The sequence below is a fragment of the Leuresthes tenuis genome, unplaced genomic scaffold (assembly GCF_036924035.1).
Source record: "Leuresthes tenuis unplaced genomic scaffold, fLeuTen1.0.hap1 SCAF_19, whole genome shotgun sequence".
NCBI lineage: Eukaryota > Metazoa > Chordata > Actinopteri > Atheriniformes > Atherinopsidae > Leuresthes > Leuresthes tenuis.
The window spans coordinates 19731290-19755513 of NW_027325373.1; the positions used below are offsets into that span (position 1 = coordinate 19731290).

General features: G+C 38.6%; 1 protein-coding gene across 2 annotated transcripts in view; it reads right to left on the reverse strand.

Moving 5' to 3' along the window:
* The window catches only part of LOC140276801 (netrin receptor UNC5D-like), a 177809-nt gene that overhangs the window by 47644 nt on the left and 105941 nt on the right, over positions 1 to 24224 (reverse strand). For both annotated transcript variants that reach the window (XM_072371612.1, XM_072371611.1), the window contains exons 2-4: positions 23095 to 23301; positions 2835 to 2978; positions 2514 to 2617 (exon numbers count right to left, since the gene is read on the reverse strand). In XM_072371612.1, the coding sequence (XP_072227713.1) occupies positions 2514 to 2617; positions 2835 to 2978; positions 23095 to 23301 (455 nt within the window). The remainder of the gene's footprint in view (positions 1 to 2513; positions 2618 to 2834; positions 2979 to 23094; positions 23302 to 24224) is intronic.

A 24224-nucleotide genomic window follows, 5' to 3' on the forward strand; every position in this document is an offset into this window, starting at 1 on the left:
TTTTCTGATTTTTATTAGCATCCAGCACAGCCAGCCCAGTAAACTCCCACAAGGCTTAGTTACAGCAAGATGCGGATAAAGTCCTTTCCTCTCTCACTGTTAATGTGGCCTCCGAGATCACGAAAACAGCGGCAGCGTAAGGGGATTTCAAGCTATAAAGTCTGCTGTGTTCATGTGTTAAAACAGAATACACAGTTGGAACTCGTTTGCATCTTGTCAACTGACCAAAAATTACGAGTTGGCATTCCCTCACCATCACAAGTATTAAGCTAAATCAAGATGCACTGCAAGCTGATGGGGTATGGAAGCTTCAAATAAATGTCCCACGACCAAAATAAATGTGCCTTAAAATACGAACTGAGTTTAATAGATCACATTGCACCATGACCTCAATTCCTTAAAATTCAAACTGTGCCTGAGCCACAGTTTCTCTGAGCAAAATAACAGTGTTTTTTTTTTTTCATACCGAAAAGGCTTAAATCTCTCATCAAAACCCAAAGTCATACAGTTCAGTTCAAGTTGTACTAGGGGAGCTGGATTTGTCACTTAATTATTTACGATTGCGATTGTCTTTGTTAGCCAGAGCCACATTAATGAATGCATGAGGAGTTGCCTATTTGATGACCACAAACCACTGGGGAGGCTCGTGGTACACTGATGCTCCATTTGCCTGAGCTTAATGATTCATCACACATACAAAATGCACATATAATGTTTTACACATGTGAGGAGCTGTTGATACCTTTAAAGCTCAAACTACTTTTTTTTGTATCTTAATAATATAACAATAAAGCAATAGCAAAGCAAAGGAGATATAAATGTACAGAATATTGACTATCCAAATGCTGATTTTCAGCTTGAACTCAATGTGAACACTGTTGAAGTGAAGTGCACCAATTTTAGGAGTCCTTAAGTGATCATATTTCCATATCTATCAAAATCCTATTTGTAATATTTATTTAAGCTAATTCATTATGCCTGTACAGCAGCAATCTTCACTTTTTGCTCATTTAGGGTATTTTTGGGTGCCGAGCATTCAATGGAATGGTACATAGTGGTATATCTGGACTGCTGTGTTCAAAACAAGCAAGTAGAATGTCAGTATTGAGTAAGCCCAAGGGCTTTGACTTCTGGTCACACCAACTATTAATCAAAATGTAATTTTCTTACTGTTCTGTCACTTTCTAAACCAAACACTTCCAGCTTCGAACCTCTTTCCTGGTTATGAAGTCCTGACCTTTTAGCTGGAGACAGCAGCAGCAGAAATGTCTCAGGAATCACAATGACTATTTTGATGTTTTCTGGGCAAATACCTATTTGTATTTTCAAGCAAACTTAAATAAAAAGGTAGCAGTTGGTAGCTGAAATACAATTTGAAGCATTCAGTTGTGATTTCCAGAAATCTCAATGTGTCCTGGGTCCTGCTCTCATAGAAAAAAGTAAAAGAAATGCCTTTAATGGAAACTTCTGTTGAATTTAGAGAAAAATGTTAACAAACTTCAGCCATGAAACGCAATTATCAACTATCATGATTTAACCAATTACTAACGAACAAATATGCCTATCTTACCACATTTACCTGACATCATTAGTGACTAGTTGCCTCTCTGAACTATATATGAAGCTTGGTGTAAGGCTCACTATAGATGATACTTTATGTAGAACCAAAATGCTTGGTTTTAGTTAAGCTCCTGCTAAATAAACATTGGTTCCTGATAGTTGAGCTCCACCTTCCTTTAAACACTGGTATTTAGTGTTATTCAATGTATCAAAGCCACGGTTCCTTATGAATTACAAAACTTTAACCATTTAAACTATTAATGACTTAGTAGATAGTATATGTGGAGGCTTGTCAATCATTTTAGAAGTAATAACACTGCTCTGGTGTTGTGCTTGGTCGCATTGGCATTTTGTGTACATATAGATCATAAGTAAATGAAAAGCTTCAGACGCTTGGGCACACAGGCTTTGATATTGACATATCTGCCTACTGAGCCTCTGCATGAAGGCACACAGCATCACAACACACCACTCTCGACATGACTGTCTGTGAGAGCCTCATTTTATATTCATAGTAAAAATTAAAATAGCCATGACAGGGACTCTTTTTCCACACACACACACACACACACGCACACACACAAATATATATGTACGCTCACAAACACAGCCTCAGGAGAGAGTCAGGCAATGGGAGTGAAATTAATACATTACTTCTAAATAAGTCATAGACATACATTCAATTACCAGAGAATACAGGAAAAAGAAAATGGATTCATAATGCTCCCAGTGTAGGAATAATCACTCTAACTAAAATAAAGGAACCAACTAAACAAATGACCAAGTAAACAAATATTAAACTGAAAGGAAAAAGAGGGGATGTGTCTTTGATATGCTGTAGATGAGAGGAACAAAACACTGAGCAATGCTGTGAGTAAGCCAGGCACATGACGGCTTGTGTCAAGGTGGCAAAGGAGAAAATGTTACTTGTTTAAAGTGCAAGCAGCCTTTACCTCAGCCACAGGCACTCCCTCTGGGGGACGACAGTGCAGCACAATCATGCCATTCAGAGGTACCTCAGTGCCTTGAGGGTCCTGCTCAAAGTTCTTCCTCAAGTCTAGGGAAGACAATAAACAGCCTGAATTAAAGAGCAAAATACAATAGCATGAAGGAGCAACATAAAATGTTACTTTATTACATGTGTGACCTTCCACCCATGAGCGAACATACATGGACATAAAGTTTAATCATTTTTACACAACAGGTTTATGGAAGATGACCTTTTCAGAGACAGTAAGGTCAATCTAGAGTCAAAGCGTCACAAAGTTGCTTACAGGCAATTCGGACGGTTGCCTTGCGGCTCTTGGAGGTTCCCAGATGACTCCAAGCAACACACAAACACCAGTAATCCTCTGGGCCATGAAAGTCCTCCACCTGCTGACGTGACACATTGATCATCACTTCACGGATCTTCAGGCCTGCAGACAAAACAGATGATTGCTCACATTAGCTTTCATTATATCAGGAGACTCAAATAGATGGAGATTTGCGGAGACAAGATGATGAGTGAATTTTGAAACTGATAAGATTACCAGCAGTAAACAAATGTGCCATTTTGCCAGGCGGAGATGCATGTCAAGCTATATACATTTCAGCGAGTTTGTTTGATCAACAATTCAACCTGGCACAAATTCATAGAGCTGTCCACTTCATTTTGAATATCAAAAGCCTGCAATTGCTGGCCTTTTGAAGTTTCAGTTTGGCAAATAGATGGTCGGGAACGCAAAGTTCTTGTGCTAAATAGAAACGGTTGGTGAGCTTTTCAATTCATTCTATTTCTTTCACCATCTGAAAATTAGAATCCAAAAAAAAAAAAAAGTGAAAAAGTGGTGCTAACTATTTTGCAGCAGAAGCATTAACTGAGAGGAGGAACACATTAAGTTTTTATTGTTGTAAAGAGCGTGACCACTCATTCTCCTTTGAATACATCTGAAAAGCTCATAATTTAAAATGGGAAAAAAAAGGAAAAACAGCACGACTAAATGCTGCACCTGTATGCAAATACCTTCAATGACAATAAGGTTATTTCAGTCTCTGCAACAAAAATCTGATATAATGTCACATGGGTAATTTGTCAATATCTGCATATTGTCTGTGATGCAGCCTGTAATGAGCTCAGAACGAGAGGAACGTTTTCTGAGACAACTAAAGGAAATATAAACGCCTGGAATTTTAATTATGCTAGACTATGCACAAAAGATGACAGGCTTGGACCATTAATGTGTTGCATAGTAGGGGTAGTTTCATAAGTAACTAAGAAAATTACAGCTTTCAGCAACCATATGTAATGCCTGTCTAACCCTGTAGAAACCTGCATTTCTTTAATTATGCAAGTACAGAGTTAAGAACAGCTAATGTTTGGTGTCTAGTGTCCAAATTAATCTATCCCAGAATAATACAGTTAAGCCTGCACAGTGGGGAATGGCAGAGGGTGGGGTAAAGATAGTGAAATACCCACCCCAGTGAAACAAATCTAGCATTCTTGGGTTGAGGTGGTAAATAGACTGTGTTTTCAGTGAGCTACTGTCAAAAGCAGCAACAAGCCCAACAGCTAAAAGCAGGCCATGTCACGCCTTCCTAATTTGACTGCTTTTTGTGTCATCAAATAATGCCATTATCCTATCTTTGTGCACAACACTTTTGTTGCTTTTAAATGTGCTCGATAAATAAATTGACTTAACTTGATTTGACAATAGCCAGAGCAGTTTTGGGTAAAGACTTTTGAGAGGAGAGGACATATTCTGGCAGGCAGAATCCAGATATACTTCAGCACTAGAACAAAGAAGGGCATCATTATCTAATGAAATTTTAAGGTTGAACTAATGCCAGTGTGTATCAGTGTACCAAGTGTATCAGTCTTGGTTGATTTGGCGACTGATGGTAACAAAATGCACTTATTGTAAAAACCACAAAAACTCTCTCTAAGCAGCTAAGTTAATGTAAATACCAGAAATACATGGATCATGCACAGTGCTGTGTTTGATAAGAGATGTTGATCAATAATTGGCCGTTTTTCACCATCAGCACTCTGTTGTCCACAGCTGTGGCTTGTTCTTATTCAATTACACCTTAAAACTGCCAAAGACAGCTGCCAAACAAGCTAACCATATCTTCCTTTGTAGACACATGGTTGATGGAAAAGTGTTGCCTGATTTTTGCATTATTAGAGACACATACACTGTATTCCCCCAAAGAAGATTGCAAACAGTAGATTTTTTTCTTTTAGGTTAGTTTGCATTTAAAATGTGTAAATACAGATCTGATATGACCATAGGAGTAAATACAGTTAACAGTAACCCTGGACTCGCTTCCAAGACATTATTGTACCATTTTGGGGGAAACAAGTTCTTGAAGGCATTTTGCATGATTCCATAATCCTCATATTCAGCTTTAGGACTTGTTTGGATTTGTTTATGTGCTGAAATTGATTTCTGTGTTGAAAGGTCCTGCTGGAATGTTTGACAGGCAGATGGCCCAACATAATCTTCCAGTGCTCTTTGATACGACACAGAATTTGTTGTGAAGTCAGTGACTTCCCATTCCCTGAAACAGGGATGCAACCCAAAACCATAACACTACCACCACCATGCGCTACAGACATGGTCTAGAGGGTATCTGTCTTTGAGTCAGCTTCTCATAGCATATTAGTTCAAATGGCTTGGTCTTTGCCTGTATACTCACTGGAAAACTGCTCTTTCTTTTTGGACAATGATGGCTTTTTCCTCATGTGTCTTTCAGATACTGTGAAACATTGGGCTCTTGGCATTTCTTTTTGCTTCAAACAGCCTGCCTCTTGGCTGGGTGGATGGTTGGGTGGTGAGCCTGGTTAAATTTGCAGTCTTTTAACATCTACACCACTTGCAGAGCTTCCCTATTGTAAAATGAATTACTTCACACAATTATCAAATGTTTTATATGCCTTGCCAAACTCAAAGGCATTCACAACATTTTTAGTATTTTTGGCAGGCCTTAAGAGAGGTGTCTAGGTCTTAGCATAATGACACCACAGAGGTCATTAGCAAAGAAAATATCAGGTATGAGTTTCACATAAATAAAGTTTTAATCTGATCCCAACACCTACTCTGGGAGGAACCTTTTCAAAGAGCATCAAGTGTTTCCTTGTTCAGATATGTTGAAAATCATAAACATTTTCCATGCGATATACTGTATTTACCTTTATAAGTGTAGACTAATTACCATGCTAAACTGCTTACACATGAGTGATTGGCAGCAATTTCTATCTTGGCAGTACTAAAACTGTTCTACAATGTAGAACAATGTTCTACAAGCTGCCAACAAGGTGCTTGCCTACCATTGGGAGCAACTTGGGGTTCAGTGTCTTGCCCAAGGACATTTTGGCATGCCGCCATGATTTGTTAACAGGCCCTTCTAAAACCCGAGTCACCTTTGCAATTGGAGATCTTGGACTCCACCATGAAAAAGAGGGAGGGGATCTATATGGCAAAGAAATTATCAAAATGGCTGATATGATCAGTATATTTATATTTTTTCAATCAAAAACATTGTCTAATTCATTGATAATGAAAATTAAGACTTTATTTGATCTGATTTAAAACCTTGCTGTATTTGGACAAAGCTCATTGTCAGAAAGCCATGCTTAACAACACATCTCACAGCTGCTGTTTAAGACTCATTGTAAAGCTCGGCCTCATGTGGCTTATTGCTTAATCACACGGACCCCCACTTGTAGAGGAGCCGTCTCTCCACAGGCTTTTGCCATCCTGCCGTACATTGCAGACAGCAGCTTAGACATGGGCAGGGATTAAATGAAAACTAATAATACAAAATGGAAGGTTATCTGAAGGTGCCTAATGAAGTAATGTAAAACAGAAAATGTTCTCTGAAGACACAGTAATCCTCTGCAATGACTCACTGATATTATGATATTATGTAGAATACGGCCTCCTCCTCCATCTACTCCTCCTCTCCACTGCTACAAATGAGAGACTTAATCAACATGCCTGATTAAGTGAGAGTGCAGCAGATTTAGCTTCAGGAAAATAAAAACACAAAATTGCACTCCAGTGAGTTGCATTTATCATCAAATCATGAGGAATTTTTAGTTTCAGTGTGTCAATTGTTGCTCGGATCTTTGGGCTAGTAATGTAATGTAAAAATGTTGTAATGTAAAAAAATTACGATTACATTATCTTGATTTTTTTTCATGAATGGTTGGATTTGTATCCCCTCGGCAACTCTTTACAGCATCATTTGCAAAGTGTTCCGATCATTTCCACTGGTTTTAGACTGTGTCCTTGGTGACCAATTTTAACAAATGGACATTAAAAATTTTAAATGAAACTATGGCTACTCAGACTTTTCATCTTCATCATAGCACTCAGATATTTTCTTTATGCCGCAGCAGCACACAGTAAATTCAACAAACAGGCTACGAGCAAGACCCAAACTAATCGTTTTAAGTTAAATACCTAAAATGATTCCAAATAGAAAATAGCAGGTTGAAAATAGGGACTGTCTCACAAGGGTCTTTTATAAATAGGTGTTTCATTTCTTTCAAACCTTTGAACCTAAATTCCTTTAGGTAGATGATAGAATAATGTCATTTTGCATGTGTTGGTGGTATCCATAAGTGAAAGTTGAAAGCAACATAGTGAACAAAACACATTTTCATTGTTGTTAAACTATTTCCGTTGATAGAAACAAAATATTTCATGCAGGCATAATAAGCAACACGTATTTCTGACTGCTCTCGTTTGGTCTTGCATTTTCACGAAGCTGTCTTATAATAGTCAGTTTGCTGAGACATATTACAAGATATCTCTGAAAGATAAATCCGACTGCGAGGTAAACTTTCCAAAATGTAATCATAAGGAGCAGTTCTGGACTGGCAAATTTGAGCTCATCAACAGTGTGTCAAGACAAAATGGCCACTCAGTACCAGGTGAGCTATGGTGGCACAGAAAACACACACACACACAAAAAAAATCACACAAATACTAAAGGTTTGTGAATAAGAGTTAATAAAATCAAGAACCATTGTAGTTCATCGTTAAATCTCTGCAAAGTAGTGAGTTTGGTGCTGCAGCTAAGTTTCTCTTCATCTACCGCCTGAGACTTCAACATTACTTAACTTGACAAGAGGATTTAGTCATAGAAGCACAGCAGTTGGCAATGACTCCAAACAGCATAAAATGACCTAATACCACTGTTTTACAAACTGTGCAAAGAGACTAACTTTCGGTTAGCAGGAAAAAACATGGCACTTTCACATCTTTTTTTTTCACGTGACTTCAGTGACAAACAGCTTAAAGCCCTAAAGGAGACAAGGGAATGGCTTCATTCATGTTTCCCTATTAATTCTCATTAGGTTTTTTTTTCTTTACAACCACATGTCCTCATACTCATTATTGTTGAGGAAAAGTAAGGCAGAGTGAGGCAGAGTAAACTAATGAATAAACAACAGTTCATTGATCCTTACGTTTTCTGTTAAAAGCAGACAAACTGACACATGGAGAGTAGTGTGAACCAAAGATGTATTTGTAAAAGAATCTCTGACAACTAAACAAAAAGAAGAAAAATAAAAGTAATTCCTTTCATATCAGCCACTTTCATATTATGTTAAATTCACAAAATGCTGGTATCAAATGATCGCCTCGTGGAAGACTGGGCATTGTCTGTCTGGGTGAGAGCCATGGCTTTTCCTCTGAAGGCAAGATAAACAAAGGAATAAAATCAGAAAGACACCGACTTTCAGGTTCCTTTGCTTTAGGTGGAGATCAAAGAGCCTCGTCTCTTTTTCAAGCAGCCTGAAAGGACACTCAGTGACACTACGTTAGAGAAATGATCCAATAACTGCTCGGTCACACTGCTGATGATGGCCACTTCTCTGCATTCAGGAATACAAACATTAATTCAGGTCCTTCCACGAGTCTGTCCCAGGATACTTGTTTGTTTCCTTTTACCTTTTTCTCTCCTGCTTTCCGTTTGCTTTCCCTCCAGGCTCATGCCAGTGGCTGGTGACAGAGTGCCACGAAGCCTTTACGACAAGCCTCAAGGTGGAGCAGCTTCCACTTGCTCTTTCAATCATGTCTTTTCATATGTCTCTATAAGAGATTTGGAAAGAGATGCTCATATATCATCCTGGTTTGCTCTCATTTAAAAATTGTATTGTTGCTTTGTCTTGCCCTATAGTGTTGCCTTCTAAGCTTTAGCCCATTGTTTCGTCTTGGCTGAGCTGATGAAAGACTCTAAGAGAGCCAAGCATTGCCAGCTACAAGTGGCTTGATCTGAGTGGCTGTCTGGTCCAGCTCAGCTAAGCCATGTCCATGTCTCTGTTGCACTTGACTCCACAGCAAAGGAGCAGAATTTAGTTTGTCTGAAGGATCCTCGTGAGACGGCTGTGCACATGGCGGGTGACACATCGTGGGCTGCGGGTTGAGGTGGATGGATTATAGCTTGAGGAGAGTGCCTGTCTGATGTGAACCCAGCTTTGGGCAAATGTTTGTGTGATGTGACATTGCAGCATGCAGCTCAGCATGTGGGGGCTGTGGGGGTTGGCTGAAGGCCAGACGCAGACGAACCCTGCTAGACAAGCGGAACATGCTCCCAGCAACATCTTCAGTCTGGTCCCAGCTGTGTGTGTCACACTTAATCCTGGAACCAAAGGGACGCATTACTCCATGCATTAAAAAAAACGTCATGGTAATTCAACCATTAAAATGCTGCAAGACTTTATGTGCGTCATTTCTCCCTTTTTGCTTTGCTTCGTGTTTTCCAAAAACTGTGTGTTTGCCTATTTGAACCAACCATTGCATATACAAGTAACTTTCATTCTGTAGGCTAGTTCATTTATTTCGCTTCCGTTTCTCTAATACTTTTTGACGTGGAGAGACTTGAAGGCATCTCACTTCTCCTTCATCAGCCTACACCCACTTCCATTTTTGTTGTGAGTTCATGCGAGGTTCGTGGTATCTCACAGGCTTCAAGGATCATAATACATAACACTGGAGACTTTATCTTTGACAGGGCATCAACAAAAAGGGATATCCATACTTCCTCTACCCACCCTGCATTCATACATTTAACTCAATCACTATCTCTTCATCACTAGATCTACAGAAGCTGCTATCCTGTCCTTCTCGAGACAACCAATGTGGTATCATTTTCAGCCTCTCTTTCACTCTCACATCACTCTTTCTGTTTCCAATGTCCTCTTCCTCCTATTATTCCCTCTATCTCTTATCTTTCCATCAGGGTATCATCCTTTCAGCTGGAGCCTAAAGGCACAGATATCCCCTCTGTTCCAGCTGCCTCCCTCCTCTTCTTTCGTTCCGTCCTTCAATAATCTCAAGTTCAATCACTCATTTCCATCTTTTAGCCCTCATACAGTATTTTAGTAGAGGGAAAAATAACACATCCTCTGTGATAGGTTACAGATGGTTGCAGCATGGTACTGCAACTCAGTCCGTGTGACTGTTTGATGAAATAGAATATAATCAACAACATAGCATTTGCTCAAATTTCTATGAAATTTGAAGTTTTTTTAGTTTTTTTTAACTTCTCCAATTCTCCAAAATGAGAGCTGTCCGACAGCTGCCTACTGGATTTAAGAGACAAACTATTTACTAGTTCTTCACAACCACCCCCCAACCCTCAAGCCCCCAAACCCCCTCCCAGAAAATTACTAAATAAAAAAAGAGGAATAGCCCTTTAAGGAAAGCCCACTTTCCTACAATAAGGGCAACTGATTGATTTTATGTCTTTAAAGAATAAATACATCTCACTCAAATCATTCTAAGGAGTTTATCAGAGCAAGCTGTTTTCCTGTCGGGAGGTTAGAATCTGGGCCGTGATGATTACACAGAATATCTCGCTGAGCCACGTCCGCCTGTGGTTTATCACAAAGCTTAGCAACTGCAAAGGTGCTGCACTGAATTTAAAGATAAACTGTATTGCAATAAATGTGCAGCAACAAATGTTTCGGTCAAAAAGTTATTGCGTCAGTTACAGACAGTTTTCTCGACTAAATCCAAACAGTCTGTTCAAATTTATCTGTATGTCAAATATTAGGATGACTTCTGATTAAAGGTACAAAAATGCACCAAAAAAATCTCTCAAAAATGAAAAAAGACGAAGCCCATTTCAGAAAAGGGCTGGAGAAGCATGGTGTTTCTTCCTCTTATTGGAACATTAGCATACTTGTGTTATTTTGGTAAAACAATTCAGAGCTGTGACTGATCAAGATCACCGGCATAATGCCATGTGATTGTTTTGTTGTCTGACGTGATCGTATCAGACTCAGATTTTCCATTGCAGCAGCCCAAGTCTCATGTGTTTAAGTTGCTTCTGTAGAGGGATAGTCATAGATTTATGTTGATTTAGCTTAAAACTCTCATTGTGCTCTCTCCCCTGTCGGATTTGGGTCTTGGTATTCTTACTGGGAGATCACAGAACAGCAGAGACAGAGATGGTTTCAGGGTCTACTGCACTAAATCCATATCTGTGCTACTTCCTCCAATGTTAATGTGTGGAAATAATAGATTACAATGAAAATGTAGCAAAAATTAAATTAAACTACCGGTCTCTGCATCTGCATGCATTTTGCTGTACTCGGGACATTTTAAACTTCCCCCCTGTGTTATACTTTACCAGACATGACTTTTTACCCCATATTACATTTGACTTTTAGACAGAGGACACAGTTTAGACCAGACAAGCAGTCCGAAAACATGCATGTTAGGTTAACTGGTTATTCTATATTGTACAGTGACTGTGAGAGTGTGTGGTTGTTTGTCTCCTATTGGTTCTGCAACAGTCTAGTACCCTGTCCCGGATGATCCCCAGCTTTCATCCAACAGTAGCTGGGATAGGCTCCAGCCAGACAGAGACCCTGGATTAGACAGTGGGTGTGAAAAAAACATGGATGCACAGTTTACGTTGAACTCTCTGAAGCAGCTGTACTGTCATGAGATTTGATCACTAGACACAATCACTAGAAAATCCCACTTTTCCGGGTCCCAAGCTATCCATTCTTGGCAAAAACAAAAATGTTTGGACAAAGCAGCTTCCTGTCCTGGAAGTTATGGATGGTCTTTAGATGTGACAAGGATCAATAGGGTGTGGTTTGTGACTTTAAAAGTGCAGTGGGTGATGTATTGAAACCACAGAGTTGACTCGCCACTCAGCTGGAAGAGCAGCGAGTTAGCCTTGTGTCAACACCAGAAACCATGGCGAATACAATCCTCGACTAACACATAATGTAGCCACATAGCTGTGCTAGCTATATAATACTGAAAACAGATAATTCCCCACAATCCACACCAAAGCATTAACTTTCCAAAAGAAAAAAGCAACCATGGTGTCAGTTTTTAAGTTCTGTGACTCCCAGAGCTGTAACCATTGTGGAAAAGCTTTCCTTATGTTGACTCTGGTGTGAACACTTCCTTTATCCAAACATTTTTTTTAGCTGCAGCCATTTCTGATACAGCCTTCCATTTCTTGCCTGCAGTAATGATACCCGAAGGAGGTAAGGTAAACAGGAAGAGGAGCTGGTGGGCCATCCAATCATTGTATTCAGGCCAAATGCAATGATTGGATGGCTTTTTTTACACACCTGTGACTGAAAAGACTGATTTTTTTTAATGCAAATTCTCTAAAAGCTATTGGGATTTGAAGAGAACATCAACACATCTGACAATAAGTGCAGTTAGAGAGGATTGGATACCATGCCTTTAATAGGCAGGCGCTTCATCCAGTCACCTGTTAAACATTTTTGAATGGCTTGCCCTTTCTCCAAATTGTTTACACAGAGGACTTCCCATATGGTTCTGACACAAACCATCTGGCGCATCAGGAACAGCAACAGAAAAGGCCACAACCAGCACACTTCGGATTCTGAACTGTTCTTGAAATATATGAAAAAGTCTTATATACACAAACTGGTTAGAAATTGCAAATACAGTTCTGTTCACTCTTCTGTAATTACTCTACCTGAATACTGCATCCATCTATTGCGCTTTTGACTTCTATCCATGTTTTCAGTATAAAAAGACACATAGTTCCAACTAATAACACAAACTGTAAAGCAAAATACATAAACACAACCTTTAATTCTAAATAAGAAAGCAATTCAAATAGTAAAGAATACATTCAAATAATCCCCCACAGCATTCACAAGTAGTATAAGTAAACTTATGGTCTAAGAGTAGAAAGCACATTTGTGCAATGGTGTCATCCTCATTCCCTCATAGTAAACAAAGAAAACTTAAGAGGCATTTGATCTGAAGTCACAGCACTCTGGTTAACCAGGTCTGTGCATGCACTTTATTTCAGGCTACTGCAGAAACTGCACTTCAACAAGTGGGATATGGTAAAGATGAAAGATTGTGAGTTATGTTTTTATTTTTCCAGTCAGTTCTACAAAGCACAGTCAGGAAAGCCATTCAAGCAGTTAAGGCTAAATCTATGTTGCACTATGTCATCTTTCATACTCTTTGCTGCAATCTTTATGTGTGGAGTCTGAGCTCAACTTGCATCCTCCACTGCTGATGATTACAATTCCAAAGTCTGAAATAAACTGTTGTAAAATGCCACTTGTTCCAGCTGTAATCAAAACTTTAAATAGTACAGCCTAAAAGCATGGACTAACTGTTTGAATGCTTTTGTTAAAGACAGTGTGTAAACCAGTATGTACAATATTCTGGCTGAATATGGTCTAATCATGTTTTGTCTATTTTCTAAACTGCAATTTCACTTTTAATTGTGTATTGTTAAGCATTTTAACTAGGAAAAAAGTTGCAAAGTTTGTAAGCTACATGGAAACTTTGTCATTTTGTCTCTACTTACTCAAAGTATCATTTACTCAGTTACCTCAAAAGGAACTTTTCATGACACATCCCAAGAGTGGTGTTTTTCTGTTTAGTATTTTCTAACTTGACGAATGTTTTTGGTACACGTGTCAGCCGAGCCACAAACGGAACGTTTGATTTGGAATAGGCAGCACTACAAAAGTATTGCCACTTTGGTGAAAGTTTGGATAACAGATGTGCTGGAGAAGAGACAAATGAATCAGGTTCTGTCAGTGAGAGCATACAAACTATTTGGAAGGGCCGAGAGTTTCAGGTATACTTAAAATTGCTTAAATAATTTCAGTTAATACCTGCAAATGATAGTTGTGATTGTACTCTGTGGGTAAAGTTTAATGGGGGTATTTGTCATCCACAGATGCTTTATATTATGAAAGCTTCTCTTTTAGTTACTTTAATTAAACTCCATACAGCTTTGTGAAGGGAGTAAGAAGAATATGTGATAGATTTACAGCTTCCAATCTTTATGTAGAGGACCAAGCAGAGCCTCTGCGCAAACTGATTCACTGTGTTTATATTGATTAAATGATGGTGAAACAGAAGGGAGCTGCAGAGAAAGATTTTTGCACTCATAAGGCTACAAAATTAAATCTGTCATTGTGTCAGTTTATGAGACACCCCGTGGGTGCACTGGACACAAACTGTTCACAATGAAAAACTGAGACTATTCAAGTTCACACTGTTTTCATGACCCTAATTCTTCCTTTTTTGTCTCTTCTTATGTTCAAAAACACAGATTTACAAGAAAGACAGCTTCCCTTGTGTCATGGCCTCTTTTCTTTGTGGCAAAAGCATCATCTCATTTTAAAATCTTGAGAGGATTTTTAACTGTGATACAATGTTTCATAGCAGAACTACCAACCAGATTTTCATTGATTCAACCATCTAAATTGCTTAAAGAAATGTTAAAGAGATTTATTTAGTTACCTTAATCCTTCAAGTATGATTTTTCTGTTGACATTATAAATGTATCTGTTAATTTGGAGTTAATTTTGCTTTGGTTGTTGATTTGCTTCACCTTTAATGTCTAATTTTTTTCTCTTTGGGCGTGCTAACGCACGTCACGGGTGATCCGATAACAAGTGGACGGCAGTAAGTATGTAGGTTCAAAGGGTGTCTCCAAATGTGTCTTGAGTCTTGTCTCTGTAGGCAAATAAACAAGTAGCCTACATCAGCCTACATAGTCGGCTGTCAGTTGATGGAGAAGAGATGCAGGGAGTAAAGATACACACACGCTGAAGCTCTAAACCCCTTCTATCTGACAGCTCACCAGTGGGGCATCAGCTTTTTGTGTATACATCTTTGCTGTGCACATGAGTGGTTTGTGCAAGTGGGTGCACATGTGAAACATTGTTGGATCTGATAGATGCAAAGCATTATATGATATGGTAACCACAGTTGATCCAATCAGAACAAAAATTAAAGGCAAACCACCTATAAAGACTCCTGATAAAGCACTGATTGATATATTCCAGGCAAAATTGACAAGGGGCCTGATGATCCAGCTTTGTAAAACATGTGACTCCAAGAAAAAAAATCCTTTAGTATATTCCCACTTGAGACTACATGAGTTGTTGTGTTCACAAGCAACAAAAGCAAACTGCACTGCAAGAAAGTGCATGGCACTTTCCAACCTTGAATACATCGAGCAAGCTGTAGACGAGCATGTTTGGGTCAAGACCTGTTAAAAGGCAGCGCCCAGGACTGACAGCACAGATCCAGATCTCGTAGATGCTTTGTTCACTGTCTCTGCAGAAAGCTGCTTATTGCAAATGAGAAAATCCTGGTAGTAACTCTACTGTTTGCATGAAGTCACTTCAGGTCAGTAGCAGATCTCAAATTGTGCTTCTAGTCTGTTCAGATTATCATAGGAATGCGGATAAAAGTGTCTTTAACCACCTGTGAATGAGACCCGAGTAATCTGATCTAAATCCATTTGGAATGGGGTCACACCTTCATTTTCCGCTGTGCAGCTGCGATCGGATCACCCAGGATATATCTTAGCATCAGGTCAGACCGCTCTCTTATTTGTTTAAGTGGAACTTCTTTTATTTCATCCACATAAATGTTTGTCTGTTGTATTGTATGGCATTTGTATATTCTTACCTAGATGCAAATAAATAAATAAAAGCTAAACTCATAGAATAATATTTTTAGACTCATTTAATGAATTCCTTTAAAACATTTTTTTTGTTCTTGTTAACCATCCTTTCCGAATAGCTTTATTTTTCGTGTATGCATTTATTCTGTTTTAATTGTACTCTTGGCATAATTAAAATGAGGGCATGTCCTCAATGGTTTGTAAAGGTCTAAATAAAAGCTAAATGAGTACAGTAAGTGGATGATAAGTAGATCATTACAAAATATCAGGGCAATATGATGGGAGATGTGACATAACTAACTCTATACATTCAATATGTCCAGAAATGCCACACCATCTGCCTTCGGCTACTTGTGGCTCATTATATTCACGTCAATAGACCCTGCATTTTTCAGACAACATTGTTTTCCTTCTAAGACAAACTCTCTGCTTCCCTTTATTGAGCTGTTTTAAAATGCCACTCTGATTGCCACATCTGTTCAAAAGGATGAGAGCAGTAATGAGACTGTCTGAGAAGTTTAATGTTTGTCACCACAGCCTTCTGTCTTGGTTGTTTGGTTTAGCTTGTACCATTTTGTTTCATCATTTCAATCATCCAGCAGGATCCTTCTTCCTGTTATCTGACATTATCTGGCTGATACAAAGTCTTTGTTTTGCAATGCCTATTAATTTAAGAGTGAAATTTGTCATTTTGTGCCGCATATTTGAATCCATCTCGAGAATTACATTAGGCAACTGACGGCAATTTGTGTGTTACCAGCTAGTTTGGCCCAGAGACTGGATGTAAAGACAAAAATCTCGTTGAACTATTACCAGCACCTCTTGATCTGTGGGTGGATTTTATGAGGTCAGTGTATTGAGCTGGCCAAATGGTTATTAATGGGGCTAAAATAAATCAGTATCTGGCTACTCTAGTCAGTGGGATTTCCCCAAGATGTAAGGTACAAAACATCAGAGATTTACTTAAAATCTTACAGCCTATATGTTTCTGTATTTACATTCTAATATTTAGTTAATTTCAAAAGAAAGGAAATCAGAGCATTGGCCATCAAATCTGGCTATGTTTAGCATTGCCCTACATTCTGATCCTCAAGTGCATTCCCCTGAATGGTAGAGTAGAATAACACCCTCACTGGACTGGCATCACTCTTGTTGTTATTATACTATAAAATCTTGCATGAATAACTGTGTACAGTAATCCTCAAAGTTTCTCAAATACTGGATCACATGACAGAATTAACAATAGCTATGTTGGTCCACACCAATAAACATTACATTTCACTACAAAAACTCAAAAACTGTAGTAAAAATACTAGGCTACCCTTACTCTGTTCCTTACAAATATACAGACTAAGTTTCAAAATGTCAGGATATTGACGTTGTATGTCTCCATATGTGTTCCGAGTGCGTCCACTCTCCATGTCTCACTACTGTTTTTTAGGCCACAAAGAATAGGCGGATGGTGAAAGGAGCTAATGCACAAACTTTAGTGCAAAGATCTTTCCTTCATGACTCGAAAGTACACGGTTAGGCTTAGAATTTATGTACACGGTTAGGTTTAGATGTCAAAATTCTTCATGGTTACAGCATACACTTTCAATTTCATGTGCCACGACTCCTGTTGAATTATCTGAAAGCTGGCCAACAGAAAACATCAGCCTTGTGACACATTCCCATCTCACAATTTACAATCATGTACTGTGGCACTTCCATGATTTGTATATGTGGACTCGTGAGAACGGGCTGATAGAAGAAAATCTGTTGAAAATGTGCAAACAACATAATTATTATAATTAACAAATTGAGAGAACTAAATATGTCAGGTTGTCAGCACAGTGTTATCATTTTTACAAACTGTATTATGTAATAATGAGATAATAATTAAAGGTTTGTCTCATAGGGATACATGACAACAATTTTTCTGAAGACATAAAACCATACTGTTATCTCTTGAACTATTGGTCTACAAAGCGGATGTTAACTGAAAAAGACATTTTTTTTAAAGTGCTACTTTACTGCTGAGAACCACACATGCTTTGGTTTATGAAGGAAATACAGCAACCACAAGTCAAGATAAAACAACACCTTCATCACTTGGCACTGCTGCATTTGTTGCTGTGTCAAAAAGGTGGTAAGAGTTCAGTTACATGCAGAAGTGGCTTGCTTGTCGAAATAAATGTCTACACCGTGCCAAGTTATCTTTGCTCTTAAACAAAGCTTGTGACATGTACAGCTAAAAGTAATGTCTATAACGATTATCTAAGGTTATTTTAAACCAAGTAAATTAAGTTCCGTTTATTTTGTACTTAAGTGTATTAAACAATGCCAAAATTTCTTAGGGAAATGAAGAAAAAAAGGAAAGAGGACACATTCATGAAAAGAAGAGAAATTAGGATTAGCAGAGAGATTATATGAGTTTCAGGTATGCAATATTTAGCCATTAAATGGTTTAAAAATATTCTCTTACTCTGTTAATCATCTTATAGAATGAGAAACACAATACAAATCATCTAGTTGAAATAAACAGTATATTTATCTATATCTTATCTTTATCTCTTTGTCTGCAACTGGGTCCTCTGGAAAGCACATCTGAGCTGAGACCAAATCTGACAAAAACACCACAACACAATGATAGAATTCTGTATGTCTCCCTTACTGCCTTTGGATATACATGGTTTCTGTTCTCTGCCTTAAACCCCTTGGTCAAACAGTGTTAAGGCATGTGTTGCTGAGTCTGTCTACATTTAATTCACAGCTTACTGCTTTAATAGCTACAGCTCCCTACACAGTGCTGAACCCTGGGGCCATTCTACCACCTCACTCAGACTTTAATAGCTTGAGATACAGCTGCTCAACTGCCTCCAACAGATGAAGCTGGATGGACGGCCAGATGTGTCTCAGCAGACAAAAGGTGCTTATTTTCACAACATGTGGCGCGTCTGACCACCTTCATAAGCGTGTAACATTGATACAGTTTGTGGCACATATTACTCAGAAACACCCACCGAATCCCAAGTCAGGCCAAAAAAAAAACCTTTTATATATACACATCTGAACACCAATGAATAAGACATGCATCATCATCCAGACCAAACTTCACGATTTTCATAGATACATCTATATGGTATAATCTGGTGCATTTCAGCTTAGATATATTTCTGTGGAAGTACTGAGATGAAAGCAGACAGAGATAGTAAAAACAAAGGATAATAAAGATATTCTAGTTCTAGGGACTGAAGGCTCCCTGATGAACCGTTTTCTTTTTGTTGGCATTCAAAAGTCACTGAAGTGACTGAAGAGTCTGTTGTTAGCTAGTAATCCAGCCAAAATTGAAATGCAGTTTCTGGGTTGCATATGGGCCCAATAAAGACTTTACTGCTGGTTAATTTCTCTGAGTTTGATGTTTTTCACCCCTAACATAAATAGATGTAAAATTATTTTGTAATTTCAGTTGCTAGTGCTGCGCTTGTGTGTTCAAACTGTTCCCTGTCGGAATGTCAGCACGTGTTAACCAACTTGTGTCATTCTCACGTCCACGAGGGTCCAGTCAGTCACGTGTTGCCTAAACATCTGTAACCGCTCAGACTGAGCACATCCACTATGCACCTGCATCATTCAGAAAACAAATATACCATCCAAAGAAGTCAAGGTGTACACGATCAACAGAGATGAACAAAATATCTTCATTTGATTGGATCAGATCAGTGTTTTGTGTCTTCACACCAATAATCTATCAATATAGTTTGATAATAATGTTGTATTCATTGCTTAATATGTATCCACACTGGTGATGCTGCTAGCATAGAAGCCTCATCCCAATGTGCCAGCAGACAACTTATTCCAGTATACTTCGACAAACTGTCATCCTCCATATTAAGTGTTTGGTTGGTAAGAGGTCGGGTGCTGGTCAGCAGAGCTAAAAAAAACAAACTATTTTGATGTGATTGAAAACCGTGTCCAAACTTGGTTGATTTCTAATATGGAAAAAAAAATTGAGGGCTGCAAGTTGGTGTGGTGGTTGTCGCCTCAAAGCAAGAGGGTTCCTGGTTTGAGTCCTACTCAGATTCGTCATCAGCAGCATCAACTCGGTCACCTACAACATTGCCAAACACCTCACCTCCAGTGCAGTGCAGCAAGGAGTGTACAGATCTTTAAATAAGGGAGACCAAACAACAGCTTCACAAGCACATGGCACAACACAGGAGGGCCAGCTTTTCAGGTCAAGACTCAGCAGTTCACTTACATCTTAAGCAGAGGGGACACGCTTTTAGGACAGTAATGTACATTTTCTGGACAGAGAAGACAGTAAGTCATCTAAGTCAAACTGGAAAAAACATCTTTGAACAGAAGAGTTGGTCTTATCACCTTCCAGCAGTTGCAATGCAGCATTCTCTCTCCTCCCCAGGAGGTTTCACAACCATTTACAGCTTGGAGCCTGTGACCAAAATATACTTTTTCCAATAGGTAAACAACCTACAGATGAGAAGGACTTGAAGGATCCACACACTGGTCAGGTGACTTTGTGACATGTGTGACTGTGACGACCTGCCAAGTGTGATCGGCCCCTCTACCACTTGAGAGGTTTAACATTTTCAAGTCCAGTTGCCTTGATTCAAGCTCTGATCATGTTCACTATTATTGCTAAGCATGATAGCATAGTAATAGTTGGTAACTGGCACATAATTGAACTAAATCCAAACTAATCATGCATTACATTTTAACTGAAGAAATTAGCAAAGATATAATAGAGGGATCTCTGACAAAAGAATGATTTCAAATTTTATATTTCTGCACCTTTAGTGATTGACTTGATGGACAGGGAGTCTTCTTTAAAATGCCACGTTTGAAAGGACATATCCTCCATGTCATAATATGCTAAGAAATGACAGTTTCAATATTTGAAGACATTTACTGCTTTCAAGAAAGACTGTCTGAGGTTTCACTCAGATCCAAGTGTGGGCTGTCAAAGATGGCCAGGTCTAATGTTCTTAAAAATCTACTGGTACTGGCATTAATTTGGGAACATTTTCTTCTCTACTTACTCCTCCTTTCGAAAACATCATCCAATAAAGTGTCTAAGAGTTTCTAAATACTACTATGCCTGAAGACCATCACTTCATGCGTATTTCGTAGTTTATCGTGTATAATGGAAAGTTGTTTCCAGGCTCATTCCTGTGTCTGTTAACAGGGTTACAAAAGCTTAATCAAGGAAATAGCACATAAGTATTTGTTTAGATTTGTGGGTGGCTTCTTTTTTTTATATTACAACTTTAAACGTGTGAAACTGAGACAAACAGTGTGGTCCTTGGAGGTGACCAAGTGTCAAAACGCATTATGGTTCTTAGTCAAAGTTCATAACTTGTAGGAGGAAAGTTCAAAATCTCTGGACTGGATGATATTTCTCTACTAGCAACCCTCTTTACATTACACGGAGTCAGCTTGATTTAGCTATGTTAATCAAATAAAATTGCTCTGTTAAGGTAAGGAAAGATTTCCACAATGCTCAAAAGAAATATTGCCAAGAGAGAGGACATTGCTAGCTGTCTAACTGTAAGAAATACTGTTTTTAATCCTGTCTGTTGGTAAGAGAATCAAGTCGTAAGTTTATTGCAGCAGTTTCTACCAGCATCTCCACATGGCTCTTCATTAAATTTAAACTCTGCAAAAGCTGGCTGCCTTTAACACTTTTTTTGCTCTTGCAACTTTCATCAGGGGTGCAACAACAGTTTCAAGTGCTGACAGGAAAGCACAAAGCTTACTGAGAACTTCTGCAGTATAACAATTCATCAAGATGTTGAGCTACATTTGTGGAAAACAACTCATTAGCTTTTCTATTTCTGTGATACTCCTACGTTCTTTGGAAAGGTTAAGGTTACATTAGCCCAATGATACACTGTCATTTCAGATGCATCTAGCTTCTTTTCTATCCTCCCCTGGCTTGTAGTTAGGAGGATGCATCCTGGCTCAGTCCAGATCCCGACAGAGCATTCTACTTCATGAGGTACTCTTCTTTTCAATTGCATCCCCCTCCCTGTGTCTGTCCCAGTGGAGGCGGATATGAGTGGTGACAAAGAGCCAGATGGGAGTCGAGCTATGAATCCAGACTAGAGGCAGTAAAATTTTAGATGTCCATTGTTAACTGGAGGGAGATATTACTTTGTGTTGTGTGTTAAGTGAGGTATCAACACTGTTGCAGTAATGGCAGCAAAAGTAGGCTCATAAATATTTTGTGTTCATGATGACCTAACACATAAAGGAACAAATAAGTTTCTTTCTGTGGATTTCCGTGGATATCTTTTCACACATAGATATTACAGGATCACACAAACTCAACTTTGTTACCACTGGATTTGTAAAAGGGAACTTCATCACAACAGCTGCAATTACAATACAAACACTTTGTAGAGAATGACAGAGTATAGCTCAGTTTTCATATCACTGTTATCCAAATTGTTGTCCAAACTTAAGAGAATTCTGTATGATGTGGGATGATGCATCAAAAACAGCAAAGGGTGGTTAGAAAAAGGACCATTTTTTTGTTGTTTGAATGGATTCGTTTGAAGTTAAAATACCAACAACAACTCTATTTCAGCATATTGCATCACCAAAAGACACTATTCAGAGTTCAAAGTCCAAACCTAAAACTGAACAAGTTATTCTTTCATGTGCCCACAAATGTCATTTCATATTACATCAAATGTGATATACAGCATGCACTGAACAAGTGAAGTAAATATGTTTACAGAACTCAATGTAGCTGCTGGCAATGTCATAAAGCCTCACTGGCAAAGTCATTCCTAAGACTTCAGTGCTAGCTATCAGGGATGTGAATGATGTCCTCTAAATTTAAAATAATAAATAAAGTCTTAACGAAAAAGAAAAAAATAACTTATTTGTTTATTTGCTTAGCATGAGGCTGTCATCCAACCTGAAACCCGACCAGAGCGGCAGGACTAATTCAAGTTTGTGTCTATGTTTTATAAGGTCAGTCAGGTCAGTTCCAGTCTCATTCTGTCACAATACATTCTCGATTCCAACTCATCACATGCTGCTGCTTTGTCACGAGTTCCTTGAACAAGTTTTCAACACACGGGGAACCTCTTTATGATCACTTCTGATACACAGAGAACGACTGTAATCACAAAGAGGTAATCGTGTGTGTTAAAACTTATGCAAGGAACTGCATACTGTGACTGATCCTTCTGTGGCAAAAAAAAAAAGAATTCTTTAGTGCTGGGTTTTTGCATAAGGAGATTGGAGAGGAGGCAAATTCCTTCCTTCCCTCTACTACTGTCACTGCTACTGTTTATTGTGGAAAGCTTTACCAACATGTACTGTGCTGTCATGACAGCACGTCTGGTACGTTACTAACTTGGGAAATCCTGCACGCTCTAAAATGATCCTCTGGAGGTACGTGTTAAAAAACCAATGCGGAGGGCCCCAGGCCATATGTCAGAATGTGACGAGGTGGGAGTGAGAACAAATTGTATATTACTGAAGGTGCTAGGGCCTGTTTAACATTATTACTATAACTAATTCAGGAAGAACCTGTTGAAAGACTCTCTGTTTTTTTCATTTTAACTGTACCTGTTCCAACATCGGTGTGCTCTTGAGACATGTGCTGGCTCTGGTGGACCCATTCACCATTGCACTTAAAGAAGATCTGGAGTGCGGGGCGGGCTTGACATCGGAGCTTGATGGGGTTACTCTTGATGATGTAGGCATCAACAGGCTCCTCCAGGAAGCGGGGCAGGGTCCCAGACTGACCATGCTGCAGAGCTTCACCCCGAGGACCTGAATAATGAAATTACATTTAAAATCAGACTTAAACAGAATTTCCAGCCAAAATGGATGAGAATAGTAAACAAATGGAATACTTCACACTTTTCTTCCTTTACCAGGACAAACTAAAGCCTACTAAAAAAAAGCTGTTTTCTGTCCACCCCCAGTTTCCATCCTTTACTTTCTCCTTTTCCACACCAAGATCCACACCAAGATCTATTGCTCCATAAAACGTATTATTTTGGAACACAACATTTTGGAACACAACATTTTCCACAATGATACATATTTAATCACTGAGCACTGAAGAATGTACACGAATGGCAAAGATATTCATAGTAAAAAAATACCATACTTGTTCCATTTTTTTAATAATTCAATCTATAAGGATAATTGTTTTCAACAATTCTTTCTCATTACTGTGAAGACTTATCTCAGGAGCACTGTTTTCTCATTGTGTATCGTTATAAAGTGAGAAATCATAGTTTCATGGTAGTTTTTATGGGAAAATTCTCAAAAGCACCTTCTTTTTACTGTAATACAATGTGCAGTACAGTAGAGCATAAACACTATTGCTACACGGTAACCAGTTGTTTAAAACATAGCCAAGCACCCAAAAGTACAAAAGTAAGTTGAGTTATTAGTTCCGTGTCATTCTCTGAGCACAAGCGCTTTACAATTGGACTAAGATTAAGTGTAAAACTGTCCTGTTGCCTGATGAATCAAGAGCTTAAAAATATATATAAGAAAGGTCAGTCTTCATAAAGCAAGACTGAAAAAAAGCTCTTTTCTCAACCTTTTAGAAAACTGTTGCTGACATCAAGTCAAAAATTATTATAAAAAATGTCATCATATTAATAAGCATACGATTGAAACCAATTGCAAATAACTGCATTCTTACATGCTGTCTAGTGTCACCTCCTTTTTGGTAACAG